Genomic DNA, 15,684 nt, shown 5'->3' on the forward strand with positions numbered 1-15,684 from the left:
CTACCAGAAGACTTACAACTTTCAGACATGTTTCCCACATCACAACTACGTTGTCAAGCACAGTTGGAGGCTGCGCAGTAATGCTCTGCACTCACCGGAAAAGTGCTTCTAATATCCTTCACTGGTCTCCGTCCGGAACAACGGGATCTGTTGGTCCACTTCTTTAACTGTCTATAGTCTTTGTGCTATGCTAAACTAACACAGCTGCTGACTCTAATTTCATGTTTAACGTACAAACATAAGAGTGGTATTGATCTTCTCATTGAACTCTTGCCAAGAAAAAAGATAATGTTAGTGTATTTTTCATAAAGGCAAGCTTTAATTTTAGCTGCTAATTTAAAATACAGTTTTTGTCAAATCGAGTTCACTTGACACACCAGTTAAAATGTCTGTAATCTTCATTGGATTTTTTATTGTCTCTGCGTTGTAATGTGTTTTAAAATTATTATTTTTTAAATCTACCACAGCTGAGATGTAATCTCACTGTTCAAATGTTGTAACTTCAAACTCTAGAAGGCTGATGAGATTCCTTCCTTGGTCTTCAGCCTAGGGTCATTTCAGGAGGAAGATAAATCAAAAAGGAAGACCTTAAATGGTCATTAAAACCAGATGCCCAGCCCTGCCCTGAGTGACGCTAGGACATCAGATGATTTTAGGTCTACTGATGTTTGCGGTCAAGAGACCTTGTTCCCATTGATGGATTTGCAAAGCATTGGATCGCTACAAACTAACAGGACAGACATTTTTCCAGACTGCTGTGCATATCTTCAACATTTTCTAAATCCATAAGAAAGTAACTGGTCCTTGCTTAATGAAGAGAATAGAACTCAGTCACACTGTCAACGTCTTTCAGCTCCCAATCAACCAGTCACTGGGCACGAGTGGACTCTGCTAGGCCCTTGTTGAGCCTTTTCTCAGTGGCAGGTCTTCATTCCGGTCAAGTATGGAGACTCTTGTCGGCACAGGCCCATCTGCTGCTGTTGCTGCTCTTGAAGATCTGAGGCCAAACCATCGACAAAGTCGGGGACGGGTAGCCCTGAGAGTATCATGACTGACTTGTTCCAGATCATGAAAGTGGGTACAACGGGCAGGAGGAAGGAGATTTCAAAAGTGTGAATGTGCTGGGAGTTCATGGCATCATAGAAGGACAGTGAATTGTTGTCGTAGTCCAGCAGGACACCCAGCCGCCTCAGCTGCAGGCTAGCCTCCACCAGCATCTCCTTGCCGTCATGGCGCACCATAAAATTGTTGTTGCAGCGGGAGAAAACCCATGAGGACGAGTTCTTGCCGCTCCATTCGTTTTTCGGGGCTGATTTGTAAGCCACGCCGATGGCATACCTGCAGGGAACGAACATTTTAGAATGCATTAGTGATCTGAAATGAGTGTCCTCTTTAATGATTTTACTTGCACAGTAAAGCAACCTCATGCTGAGGACACACAAGATAGGCTTGGGCCCTTTGGGTCTTTCCTGCATGAAGAGGTCTACTTCAGAGCCAATTAGTGAAAAGAAAAAAAGGATAAGAGTATACACTGTGTGTGGTGAGAGTGTCTGTTGTGTGGATTTGCATAACAGCCTAGATTTAAACTCCCTAAAGAAAGACATTACAATTTATCAAGCCTCCTTGCAGGATTCTATAATGCACTCTTCTGCATGTGTGTTTCTTACCATGTGGACGCTCCAAGCAGCACCTCCCAGTAGTGACACCCGCTGTCAATGAAGACATTACCAGCTGCGCCATAAGAGCCTGTGCCGCTGAAGCGTTCTGGAGTGTGGCTCTTCTTCAGCGAGCTCTCATCTTTCTCCATAGTCAAACAGTCGTTGGACAGACGCAGCTTCTTGTGGGCTGTCTTTGGGTCTAACTTAAAGGGCTGACCTGCGAAGAGACAACATTTTGTGCTTTAAAGGGTCTACTACTGTGTTGGCAGCTAATGCTGATAATGATGACATAATCATTATCACCAACATCATTATCATCATCATCATGTTTTCTTTGGCAAAATGGCAGCTCTATCTAAAATCAGAGTTCACAAAGTCTTCTGATGATAGGCATAAAAATAGGCATAAAAATAGGCATAAAAATGTAACATGGAGACAAAACTACATTGAAGCGCTCATATTATGTTAATTTTCAGGTTCATAGTTGTATTTAAAGGAAGTACGAGAACAGGTTTATGTGGTTTAATTTTCAGAATAAACACATATTTGTTGTACTGCGCTTGCTGCAGATCCTCTTTTGTGTTGAGCTGTCTGCTTTAGCTACAGAGTGAGGCATCTCACTTCTGTTCCATCTTTGTTGGGTGTCACACATGCACAGTAAGTACTGCTAGCTTGTCAGCTGCAGAGCATGATGGATGTTCTTGTTGAACAGAACAAGCTCAATGCAAACAAATCTGAAATCTAACATTTTTTAACAATTTCCAATTAAATGTTTTGTGTTTGTTATCCCTCGAAATTGTCAAGTGGAAAAAGGCAGAAGATACCACAAGATCAGAAGGCGAATGAGCTGAGAGTAAGAATAAAAATTAGAGCAAGATTTTAACTCAGAGCTGCAGCAAAAGACCAAAATAAATAGAAAGTGGGGTGAGAAGTGCTTGCAGAGAACTCACAGAGAGAGACAGAATAGGAGAATGTTTGAAATACAAGGGCAAGAGTCTAAACTTCAAAGCCTTTTGCAGCCTTTAGTGAAAACATTTCATAACAGTGGAGGAAGCCGCCCGGCATTCTCCTCTGTGCCTACCATCACACAGACTTGAAAAGCAGCTGAAGGAAATAGCCTTCACTTCCACTGCAGTAGGTAGCTGTCGAGGCTATCCAGCGAAATGCTGCTATCCGGTTGCAACAATTCAATTTGCAATGGCACCAGTAATTTGGGTGTAATGGGTGGAAAATTGAGAGGGTGACAGTAAGTGAGTGGCAGAGAGAGAGAGAAAGAGAGAGAGGGAGAGGAGTTAGGGAGGAAGGAGGAGAGGAGAAGTTAAGGGGATAATATGAGGCTGGAGATTCAGTAGAGGATCCCCTCTCTATGTCCGTAATGTGTGTGTGTAGGCTTCATGGAGGTCAGTCACGTCCCATCCAGACCTGACATTTAACTCTGACACCTCTCATCTCATCTCTCAGCCTCCCTGAGCCTCCCACGGCTTAATGAGCGACACAATGAGGACCCCGACTCCTCTTCCCCTCCCTGTCTGTCCCTATCTGTCCTTCCCTTCATCTTTCTTCCCCCATTCTCTCATTCTTATCCTCTCTCTTCTCTCACACACTCCCCTCCAATAATCCGCGTGGTGAGTGTGTGTTACCACGTGTGGATATGAGACGACAAGGCCAATGTGCTGCTGGCAGCCAATTACATTAATGCGCTCTCTTCTTTGAACTGCTTATCGCTGCCAGCACAGCCATTTCCAAACACTGGGGTTCTGTCATGCCTTTCCAGGGGATGACTCCTGAGAGCCCGGGCTGGGCCCGAGGTTGGGGAAGAGGAGACACACGTGACGATAGAGGACAAGCAGACACACACACACACACACACACACACAGAACATCAACTCCGGCCTACACACAAACAGACATACAGTAAGTGGCCAAGTGGAAATGTTTTGAACCAACGCCAGTAAGATTCTTGTAAATGGAAGAAGTCATGCGTAATAAGCTTGCGTTTAAATGGTGAATTCTTCATATGTGAGAACAAATGTACATATCCTATATACGTAGGGCTGGAGGACTTCTCCAAATGAAACTGAACTTGGGGGTTTGCAAAGACAAAATGGCCGGTGCCTTGTACTCGGTTTTAATTGCCAAAGTATTGCCAGGCTGGCAAAGCAAACTGTTCCCAATTTTCACACAATTCTATTAAATTATTGTCTGCAACTACTCAACTCTCGTGTAATGTTGGGGACCCATTGGTCCTGCACTGCCAGACTTATCTCTACAACATTGTCAAATATAATTTTTACTTGTGTACTGTTTTGTGCAAACCATGTCCACAACAAAAATTGGTCACAAGCTCATCAGTGGTGGAAAGTACATTTACTTACGTAATGTCCTTCGGTAATATTTTTAGTTTATACTTTACCTCTGTATTTTCATTTTATGCTTCTTTTTACTTCCATGTCACTACACTTCAGAGGGATTTGCATTTAGTATTCCATTACATTGAAGCCGCATTGACTAATAACTTTGCAGATTAACATACTGTATATGACATTTTTGAAAACTTACACACAGCTGTGACCCAAGGCTTCAAGCAAAATCACAATTGTGATTAACATAAACATATAACAGTTCAAAAGAAGTCATTCTACATTACTTTTGATACTTCAATACTTTTTGCTGCAATTTCATTTAAACTTTTACATTCTACAATGATTACGTTTTTCACCACTGAAGACCATTCGTGTTGCAGAGTCGCCATGCAACGAATAGACCTGAAGTCACACTAGGTATAGTGCCATTTGCTTGCAGTCCTCAGAGAACATGCCCAATTTAATTTCTTCTGGAGTGCTACACTGCCGACATTAATGCGTAAAGAACGAGTGTATGGTGCAATATATCAGCAAGAAGACCAGTTTAAAAGAAAGTAGAAGTACAGTGTATGTCTTAGAAAGTTCTGGATGGTTTTACCTCAGCCCCAAGAAGAGACAACAAACTTACATTTTAAATCTACAGAGGTGACACGGATTCTTATCACCATGTCCCACACACACACACACAGATACATACTTGCACACATTCTGTCAGATTGTATATTATTACAGAAAATAAAGACATGACAAAATAATGGCACATTATATCCCACAGGCTGGATTTCTTAACAGTGTCTGTAATATAGTAACAATTAAGAGATGTTTTCGACTGTCTGCAGAAGTGATAAGTGTTACGAACTGGGAAGTCTTTAATGGAAAAAAAGGGGAGCAAAATAAAAGGGACTACTGTTGGGGGAGCATTTATGAAAAGTAATTTCATTCCAACTTCATTTCACTGGGTCCTTGTTGGAATACTTTTAGTGGGATAGCATCTGGGTAATCAACTTTATTTCAATTCAGTCAATTTCACTCACTTCTTTTTTTCCTGGCTCTCATTTTTGCTGAGGAATAGATTGAGCTGCCTCTGTAATGAGGTAGCTAGAAAAAAAAGATCCACTTTACTGCATAACCAAACAATTACTGCTGTAGAAACACCATTATCAGGGATGTAGAGAACTCTCTAGAGCTCCAACCTTATATCTTTTCATGTTTCCACATCTCTTTTTCTTTTTTAAAAGGTTATTTTTGTGGTACTTTTGGCCTTTCAGCTGAAGACATAAAAGGGGAGAGAGAGAGGGAATGACATGCAGCAAAGGACCGCAGGTCGGAGTCAAACCCAGGCCCTCTGCGTTGCGAAGTAAACTTCTGTATACGGGTACCCACTACCACCTGAGCTATCTGGGCACCCACATTTCCAAATCTCTGTTGAACTTGCAAATCATTCTATGTCATTAAAATGCATGGCTTCGTGCCACTTGGCTTCTAATGACTGAGCCAAATGTAATGTCGTATGTAATCCAACAGTGCTGACTACTAAAACACAGATTTACACTGATGAGATTAAAAAGGCATAAATCATGTAACATGGTTATAGCACAGGAGGAGTATGAGGTGCATAGCAGGGATTCCTGGCAATGTGTATTACATCTCGTTTTCTCACCCTTCACTGGGCAATTCTTGGCTCTTTCTACTCAACTTCTACAAAAACTGCAAATGTCTTTGTTTAGAAAAGAGCAAAGGCAAACAGTAGTCACTGATCTTCTCCAACTTCACCCTTTAATGAACTTGACAATCTTCAGAGACCAGTGCTAGAAAAATCTTTTTTTGTAAGGCCTTTTCAGTAAGTAAGAATTTCAAATTCTGTCTATCTTTGAGAAAAAAAATAGCAAATAAGCAAACAAAAAATAAAAACATCTTCCCAGCCAACTGGCATTTTAATACACTCCCAATCTTCCCTGATGGCAGTGAATGAAGGAAGGTGGAAAAGGGTCTTTCATTCACCTTCAGGAAGGTGCTTTGTTCTGGCAAACACATCACACAACTTTTTGTTGTTAAGCCCCAAAAGCCAAATGACAAAACACCGTGATTTATTCCTGTTTAATGTTAATCTCAGTTCTAATAAGCTTGCTCTTGGCAGTCCACAGTGAAAAGGTGACTTAATTTTTGCGTTAATGACAGCCAAGCTGAAATATGTAATGTTTTAAAGGAGGAGGGTGACGACATGTGGAAAAAGTTACAGATAAAAGATTCAACCTGTCCTTTGCTCTCAGCCCCAAGACCATTGGTTCTTAAGTCAATCTATAAAAATGAGTCACAAATATGTAGTTCAATTTTGAAACACTGATAACAATTTCCTAAAACAGCTGAGCACAGTAGTTTCTTTTAGCAATGTAACTCAAACAGGTGTAAATAGTGCATTTGTTGGGGACTATTTTCAGCCGCAGTGCAGTGAGTAGTAAGTAAATAGATTGTAGTTTAATCGTTTCATGGGATTTGTTGACAAAAAGGAAAAACATACATTATCACCAGCCTTATCCTTTAAGCAGGGCTAAGGATATGATGTCAGCCGTTCCTACTGCTTGCTGATAGACTTGGAGAGAAGTTCATACATTAATAAGATTCTGATTCCAAAAGGGTGCTGTTCTACTCCTTTTTATGTTAATCTATTTTAAAGCGGGACCTTTCTATCCTCATGCAACAAAGGTCTCCCACCAGAATCAAACCAGGGACATTGTAGACACAGAGTACATGTATGCATAACATACCAATATTCCACGGGGACACCTCTGTCCTCTCATTTTCTATCCTACACTTCACATCTTTCTCTTCTTCTTCTCCCAATACCCCTCTCTCCTCTTCCCTTGCTATCTCTCCACCTTCTACTGTTCCCTTTAGGGGCTGTGTGGTATGCTTAAGGACTGTCATCAGAGATCCATGCAGGTCCTTTAACAGGAAGTTTAGAGGTACCCTGGGGCACCTTGTCATGTAATATTTTTAGACTGGATTTTAGCTGCTTATGCTCCACACAGGGACTGGGATCTGAGAAATACACACATACTGTACATGCACTCTCACGTTCACACACATATACACACTCAGCAAACACTCTGGGGTGTTTGCTGAATCCATGCTTCATAATATGGGTGGCGAGAATAGTTTACCAACAGGATGGCTGCCATTATAAAGTCAACAGTCCGGTGTTTGACTTTCAGCCCTGTAATGCATTCAGATTAGATTTTGTTTTGACACAAAACAATATGCTCAGTCAAAATAGAGCTCAGTCTTTATGTGTAAACAATAGAGCTGCTAAATAAAGACATATTTAAGCGTGGATTTATAATGTTGGTACTCCTACAGTACTTCACACCATCCTGCAGTTCTGGACTACAAAATGACAAAAGTGGATGTTGATGTTTGGTGACTTTCCACTGTGGGACAGGTGCTACCAGGATGCTGGGATCTCAACTCGATTGTGTGCTTACAACAAAAGCACACAATCGTACGTCAAACTGAATTTAACCAGAGTTGGCCCCTTTTCTGGGTACATGTGCTGGATTTATAGCTGAGAAAATCATATCCGCCCGCACACAAATTAAACACTATGAGGGTTACAGATGTTTCTGACCGGACCTGATAGTCACTGTCCACAGTATGGAATAGTAAGCTGAGTAAAGAGACAACACAGACCCAGACACATCCTACATATTTATACTATAAGACCACCTAACAATCTATAAACTGCTGATACTACTCAGTCTAACTTTGAACACTGTCCTCCATCGTTAATTAATGAACTGCTTTCCTCTCCTACTGCTTTGTTTCTTGTTGGTATGAATTCATCACTGAGAGAGACAGCCAATTAAAAAGCATAAACAGAGCACAGTCTAATAAAAGCTGTCGTGATTAACGTGGCTTCTTGTTCTGTCAGATGCCACTCTAATAAGTTGTGACCAAACACGGATGCAACCTTAATTTAATTTCATGCTTATGAATGCCTGATTGAAATGCAGTGCTATGAACACAAATATAATGATTATTATGTAGCCAACCAGAAGATGCGGCTTTGCCTTTTTAACATTAAAATGACAGGACACATGCTTGGATTTTAATTAATTGGATAGGATTAATGAATAAAACCTGAGAACAGAAAACACGTGCTTTTATTTTGTGTTTTACTAATATTACGGTTTGATTGTTGACTTTAGATTTAGAAACTGTTACTGGACTGGTACAGTATAATCTTGCTATGTGCATCGCTCAGGCATGGACTGTATTAATGGGTAAAAAGCAGTGGATTGAGGGCACTCATGTCCGCAGACACTCATCCCTGCAAAGTGCTATTTGGTGTCTTCTATTCGTTCAAGGCTCTCCTTCTCTCAATTTGTCACTTTTCATCCACTTTCATACTCTCTCTGTCTCTCTTTGGGTTCCACCCTTCACTTTAGAGGAAAGTCGTGTGGAAACCTGGGGCCTCATGTATAAACGTTGCGTACGGACAAAAAGCTTGCATACGCTGGTTTTTACGGACATTTGTGATGTGTAAAAAATTAACTTGAAGTGAGAATGTGCGGGGCATCTGCAAAGTCTTTTCTGTCTCTGTAACGTGGCAAATTTTAACTGAAAAGTGCAGAAAATCACCAAACATTACAAAACAACGTTTCCACTTTACTTACTGGCATATGTCTGCGTTGTGGTTGATCCCGTGATGATGTGCAGGCTATGTAAGTGAACAAGGTGTACTTGTGCCAACAAACACTGGGCCGTCTAGGCCGTATTGATTCTGCACATATCTCTCTTACTGTAGTCCTATTTACTAGTTCATTCTTTCACCCATGCGTGGCGCAGTGGATCTGTCATGAAGACGCTGGCTTCACTCTGTCCTCCTCCTGAGTCGTATCCCCCTCGCGCTGGGTTCAGAGCAAACTAAAACTTAAATAAAAATAAATGGCATTACATCAGTGAGTTCAAACTGCTTATTGTGGGTAATTTGGACTGATACTGAAATGCATGTTGCTCTGTATCTGGTGTGGCGCTGCCATTATTGGCTTGATTTCCACTTTGATATTAGATTTTTTTTTTATAATTCTGCCATTGTTCGGTGCATTCACTGCCCGGTCACTATTTGCCTCAAGGCATTGTCTTTTATTGCTTATCCAAGATAATAAACCTCCAAACAGAACATTTTTTTCTCATCTCCACCTCTACGATCAGCACCTCCAATGTCACAAGAAGTTTTTTTTCCGTCTGCAGCTGGATAACCCGTAGTGATTGGACAAAGAATGACGTCGGGGGCGCAGTTAGAATAATTTCCATATTAATTAATGGGAGGAGGCAAGGCGGGGTCTGTGGCTCGTTACCATGCGCTCAACTTCACGTTGATTGTGTTGTATAAAGGAAAGGTGTGTAGGACCTGGCGTACGCCCGGTTTTATGAATATTTCTGTGCGTAGGTACTTTTCATGTTTTGGCCGTACGCATCTTCTGGTATGAAAGCTGCGCAATCTTTTATACATGAGGCCCCTGGTCACAGTTCGCTCTGAGGTAAAAGCAGAAGTATGGTCATAACAATCAAAGTTCACACACACACACACACACACACACACACACACACACACACACACACACACACTCTTCTTCTTCATCATACTTAATTCATACGGGTTTCAAGAAGCAGTGGGTTTCTTCATGTTAGCTGTGAGAATGTAACAGCAGAGTGACACTTCTACGGCACATACTAACAACAGCATTAGTGCCACGGTTGGCTGTGAGCCACTAGGGGTTCGATGAGTGGTTTCATTGGAGTGACATTGGAGTGACCTAAAAAGCCTTCAAAAGCTTTAAGACTTCACAACAGGATTTTAAATGTTGTCTCCATCAAGCAAACTGAATTGCACGAGACAGGACTGCAGCAGAGGCATGAAGCCAGTTAAAAGTACTTCACCATTTTCAAACTGCAGTCCTATAACATTGTCAGACTCATGGTGGAGTTAAAACACAAATGAATCAACATGCGGAAAAACCAGAGATATATTCTAGTCTTCTTTCTTTGTCACCTTCGCTATCCACAGTGCAACGAGAGCACTGACAGTTCAGTAGAGTTGGGTATCATTTAAAAAAAAAAAAATTTGATACAGGTGCTAAGGCAATAATTTTAAAATGTGGTTAAATGGTGCCTGAATCGATACTTTTTAATAAAATTAAAAAAAGAAAAAAAGAAGAGTACTGAACAATAGTTAGCGACATAAAAGAACAACTTGTTTATTGCTAAACCCATATGGTCAAAATTAAAGATTTAATAATAATGTAAAACTATAACTTATAACAATACTTATTTCACCAGTAAATTGCTGTTGAACAACAAAAACAACCAGCAGAAGAGAAAAGGGTATTTCAAACTAACTTTGAATGCACTACAAGGCTACCTGTGCCAAGTGAACGCACCATGTGCATCGAGGGTCCTTGAAGGCAGACGCAGTAGCAGCAAACATTGTCTTGTTTCACCTTTCCCTCTACCAGACAGACACACACATTTACATAACCACAAAGGTGTATAAAAACTGAGTTTTTTCTTACATCTGTGTGGGATTCCAACACACATCTGGCCTGTCCTTGCAATGGGAACAAAAGTTGTGGCATCTTCAGATGAAAAGATTTACCTCTCAGGTGAATTGTCAGATAGAGATTAAAAAAAGGGCACCAGAAGATGAGATCGTATGCCATTGCCAGGGTTAACAGAGAACAGCAGGCCAAAAAAGATTGAGGCCAAGACATTGCATAAAAGAATAGACTTTAACAATACTTCTGGAAGTCCAGGACAAAAAAAAAAAAAACAGTTCATATGTATACTGTAATATACTGTAATTGACACTATACAGTTGAAGAAATAGCTGGCAGTGCACTAATGTACTTACCTTTGGGGTGCAATATTGACAGTTTTATTCAAATTTGTGTTACACATATACTGTACAGTGCAGCATTTATGGGTGTACTTGAACAGACATGGCTGTGATGCACTACTTTCCAGTATCTGCACGACTTGCCACTGCCTTCTTTGCTTTGCAAGCATCTGCCTGAAATATATGATGAGCTTAGGCTAAAAGCCTCCAGAGCCTCTCATCTTAAAAAATGTGACAGCAGTAAACCCTCCAATCTAGCCACAGAAATAAAGAGATACTTCAAGTGCAAGGAAAAGAACTTGTGGTTCTTAGCTCAAAAGCATGCTACTAGAGCTCGAACATGAGCGGAGTCTCGAGAGAAACCCTAATAAGCCTGTCAAAGTGAGATATTTGTGATCAGTTTTGTTGCGACCCATTTTAATCCGAAAACACTGCATGGCTTCACCAGAGCAGATGAGCGAGGCACTTTAATCTGAATACCAATCCCTCTGAGAAGAAGATTGAGGAGGGAGGAGAGGGAGTGAGAGATAAGAGAACAAATGAGAGACAAGGACATATGAACAGACTGACAGACATATTCTCAAACACACATGATGTGGTGACATGATGCCAAAGCACAATACCTCAATCATGGATAGAAATATTGAATGTTTTATTTGTTATTTTGATGGCTTGTCTAAACCAGCACAGCAGCGACAAATGCTGGTTGCCAATCACAGGCTCAAAATCTCAACAAAACTTGGCCGTGGGTGGACAAGCTTTCCCCCCTGATAGCACCGGCTGCCAGAGAAGAAGATGACAGACAGTGGGAGTGGAAAAGGAGAGAGAGAGGGAAATTCCCTTTTAGCATTGTACTGTACACTGACACTGGACATTATATCCTGCACTATATTGTACTAATTAACACGGATGGTAATGGGCACAAAGAGGACAGAGATTTGTTTTATAATTTCAGGTTGCTGTGGATTTAAATGGATTCTGCTCTCCTAGAAATTACACTTAATTTTTGTCATGAATTGCATACCTACATTGATGCCTAGAGTTTGTTAAGAGACAGTGTTTTTCTGAAATTTTTTTGCACTGCGGCATGTCATAGGGAGGAGGTCAGACTGAATCTTGGGTTTACAGAGTACCGGGGTCTACATCCACAGAAGCAAACCTGAGAACTAAACAAAGGTCTTTTCTATCCTCTACCTAGTGCTTTCAATGCCTAAACATAACCATAAAAAATCCAATACCGCTTTAGTTGCTTTGAGCAGCTATTGTAGGGAAAACAAATTAACATTTTGTGTGACTTGCCAGAAACTTTAATTAACAACATTTCCTTATTACCTTGATAAAAAAACCTAGTGGCATTACCCTTCCTTCAAATGTGGTAACTGTTGCAAATTCATAGATGAACGTAATTTCTAGGGTTGCTGTGACTACAGGTACAGTATATGCTTTGGAAAGATGATATCTATATGTCATTTCCAAAGTAAAACATTATTCAGATCCTCTTTGGTGAAACTGTAATGTGGCAAAACTGGCAGAAGAATAATATATACCTGCTTTTCATTAAGCAAACTTTTGTGTTAATTAGTGTTATTACTAATTAGTTGTTTAATTTCATATAGTTCACATAACAATATTGATGTATTCATTGTATGTAGTATTATTGAAAGGGTTAAAAGGGATTGGAAGTATCTTGGCATGTTGCTTGACAACAAATCACATTTAAATACCACATCGGGAACCTTGTTTGTAAATTACGACAAAAGATTGGCTTTTATTCAGCTTTTCCTTACACTGTAGGAAGAGGATATTTGAATCCTCCAGCATTATTACCGGTGATGGTGAGAACTGTAGTACTAAGTATGTTTGGTCCCTATGCCCTGCCGGCTGCTACTAGAGACCAATCTTACTTCCAGGTTGGAGGACGGCTCGTTTTGATAAAAATTAGTGTGTAGCTCATTGTTGATTACTACGTTAGGAAAGATGCGTCATTTGAAATTTAATATAATTTTGCTATAGAGTAATTGCTCCCAGAAGTTTGAATCTGTGAATATCGTTCCTACTTTGCTCACATTTATAAAACTGAGAGCACATATTTATTTTATTTTTTTCTCAGCTGACCCCAGGGGCTCTCCGTAATATTGCGTTGGAACCCTGGTCCCCTTTCAACTCGATCCAGTGACAGGCTGGTTCTTCAGATACCTTGTGCCAGGACTGAACTTGGAAAGAGTATTAGTATTAATGAAAGAGCCACTTCTATCTTGAATCTCTTGCAACATGACCTAATACTGCATATATTATGTTGCTTGGACGCTACTCATGTAGTCCACTATCAACCTGTAACTCTTATTGTTGCTGAACTGATGTAGTTTGGATGATTGTATTTCTATTTTTATCTGCTCTGTTATTGATTGTTTGCTGTCTTTGTTCATGCTCAATAGAAAATGAGGATCTCCCTCAACTTATTACGAGTCTTAAACAAAAGATTTAAATGAAACAATTCACTTTAATCTGTTTATGTATATTGGCAACATGTTTTTTTTAAATGTAAATGCAAGGCAATAAATCTTCCTTAACTGAACTGAGAGACAGAGACATAACGGATGTGAGATTAACGATGAAAAATAACCTAAACACGCTCATTTCATTTATCTGTGTTAAGGGAGCATATCATAAATCAAACTGCTACTTAGTGTTATTTATATTGTGCCTGGTAAGAGTCATGAGCATCAGTGACAGCGAGCTGACTGCCAACTCCAGATACCCTGCACTTCACTTTGAAATGCTCCTCGGCTACATGCCGTGCCCACATCACACAGAGGCAGTAATCCACTGTAATGCCATAAGAAAAGAGCTCAAGTACTGACATGCTCCATGTCCCACAGGCAGGGTGGGTCTAAAAGATTTCAACTTGGAGGGCAGAGATTCAGATGAGAGGGCCCGCTGATATTGGATGGATAAAAGTTCACTTAAAAGTGCCAGATGGCAGTATCAAATACAGGACAGGTGAAGTGGTGGAGACAGGGTAGAGCTCTCTTTAGAGGCCACTCACTCTTATAAAATATATTTAATGGGTAATATGAACATAAAAAGTGAACAAGACATAAAGCATGCCCATTAGCCCTATAAGCTTGGGAGCAACATTCTGCTACCAAAGGTATTTAAAGAGAGAACATTGCCACCAGTAATGGCACTTTTAAAGAACTACTTACATATTGTATGCTACATCTTGCAGTTAACTCAAAGCAAAAATCTGACTGATTGCACTCCCATTAGAACACAAAAAATACAAGCTGTGATTCCAGTAGTCTCGATCTGCACTGGGATGGGAGAAAAACGTGCTCTGGTTCATTGGCATTTCTCTAAACGAATCACAATCGTCATGGGCAGTGCTAAACTCCTTGCGGTGCTGCTGCAAAATAGCCTCGGGAAGGAACTTCTGGTGGACCATGTATACGTTCAAAAGTTGTTTAAGTCATGCAAGAGAAAACTCTGACTGGACAGATAGTCTAGCTAGCTTTCTGGATTTACCCAGCAGAGATCTGAGGACCAGTTAACCATAGTCCTCATAAATCCCCCGGAGTTTAAAATTCCAACACATAGAAAGTGGAAGGAAACGGACATCAGCGAAAAGACAGGCATCCGGGGGATTATCCTGCTGCACCGGAATAATCCCAGAAGTGGAATGTCGAGGATATAGGCTAGAGTCTAGAACTACTGATTGCAGTAACAGCGCTTCAATAGTGGAGGCTACACTGTAGAGTCCCTATATAGAAGTCCAGCAAATAAACTCTTGGTGTTTATAGTTGTATTTCTTTATGCCTGTGCTTGGTCATTAGTCTTTAGCTGGAGCTGACAGGTTTAGATTAAGTGTCACCCCTGGATCTTTTCCCTGCTCAGGTCCATTTAGAGGGCAAGATAGAGTAACATTAAAGTGAGAGAGAGAGGAATGTGTGTTTGTGTCAGTGACTGAGATCCCCTGACTACTGCAGTTTCCCAAACACCTATTTAAATTTAGCAGAGTGTATCCCGATTACAGTTAATCCTAAATGCCACAGCCAGACTCCAGACAGCAGCTAAGAGGAGGAGTTGGCATATCAACTCCATTTTAGCTTCACTGCACTACTGCTGTAAATTAAGACTGATTTAAAAATGTTATTGAGCACCCTGGAGGCAAATATTAATTAGCTTTATAGCAGAGGTTTTAACTCTTTATATGCTACAGTTGAGCCTGAAACATTAGGAACAGGAATGTTTACATAGAGACAGCCATAGTGTCCGTCTTAACTGTTTCAAAAAGGTACATTAAAAATGCCCAACGTTTAATGAACTAGGATTTGTTTGTTATGCTGTATGGTGTGTAGTATATTTACTAATAGCCTTTAGATACTTATGATGTATTTTCTCCATTTATTTAATGACATTTTGTTCATCGTTGCTTTATTAAGTTTCTTTCTTTATATTTATTTATTGTGTACTGTTAGAAGCATATCAAAGTTCAAATTCAGGACAAGATTCTGCAGCAGAGAATAAAAAAAACAACAGGTCGAGGTGTCTATGAAACACATTATTTTTTAAAGTGAAACATTTTGCTTTCACCCAGTTATCGAAACAAGTACTGTTTATGTGCCAAAATCAAGGAGAGTGTGATTATCGAAGAAGAGAAGAACTTCCTCAGTGTTTAAAAAAGTCACTGCTAAACATGAAACTGAGCAAATTAACTGAGACAGAAAGAGAGAAAGAGAGAAAGAAAGAGAGAGAGAGAGAGAGAGAG

At 40.3% G+C, this 15,684-nt stretch overlaps 1 protein-coding gene across 4 annotated transcripts in view; it reads right to left on the reverse strand.

Moving 5' to 3' along the window:
• Positions 1-455: 455 nt before the first annotated feature.
• The window catches only part of mid2 (midline 2), a 149,229-nt gene continuing 134,000 nt past the window's right edge, over positions 456-15,684 (reverse strand). For all 4 annotated transcript variants that reach the window (XM_032527508.1, XM_032527507.1, XM_032527509.1 and 1 more), the window contains 2 exons: positions 1,668-1,875; positions 456-1,338 (listed from right to left, as the gene is read on the reverse strand). In XM_032527508.1, coding sequence (XP_032383399.1) covers positions 915-1,338; positions 1,668-1,875 — 632 coding nt within the window. In that variant the 3' untranslated portion in view covers positions 456-914. The remainder of the gene's footprint in view (positions 1,339-1,667; positions 1,876-15,684) is intronic.

Source organism: Etheostoma spectabile, chromosome 10 (genome assembly GCF_008692095.1).
Source record: "Etheostoma spectabile isolate EspeVRDwgs_2016 chromosome 10, UIUC_Espe_1.0, whole genome shotgun sequence".
Lineage (NCBI taxonomy): Eukaryota > Metazoa > Chordata > Actinopteri > Perciformes > Percidae > Etheostoma > Etheostoma spectabile.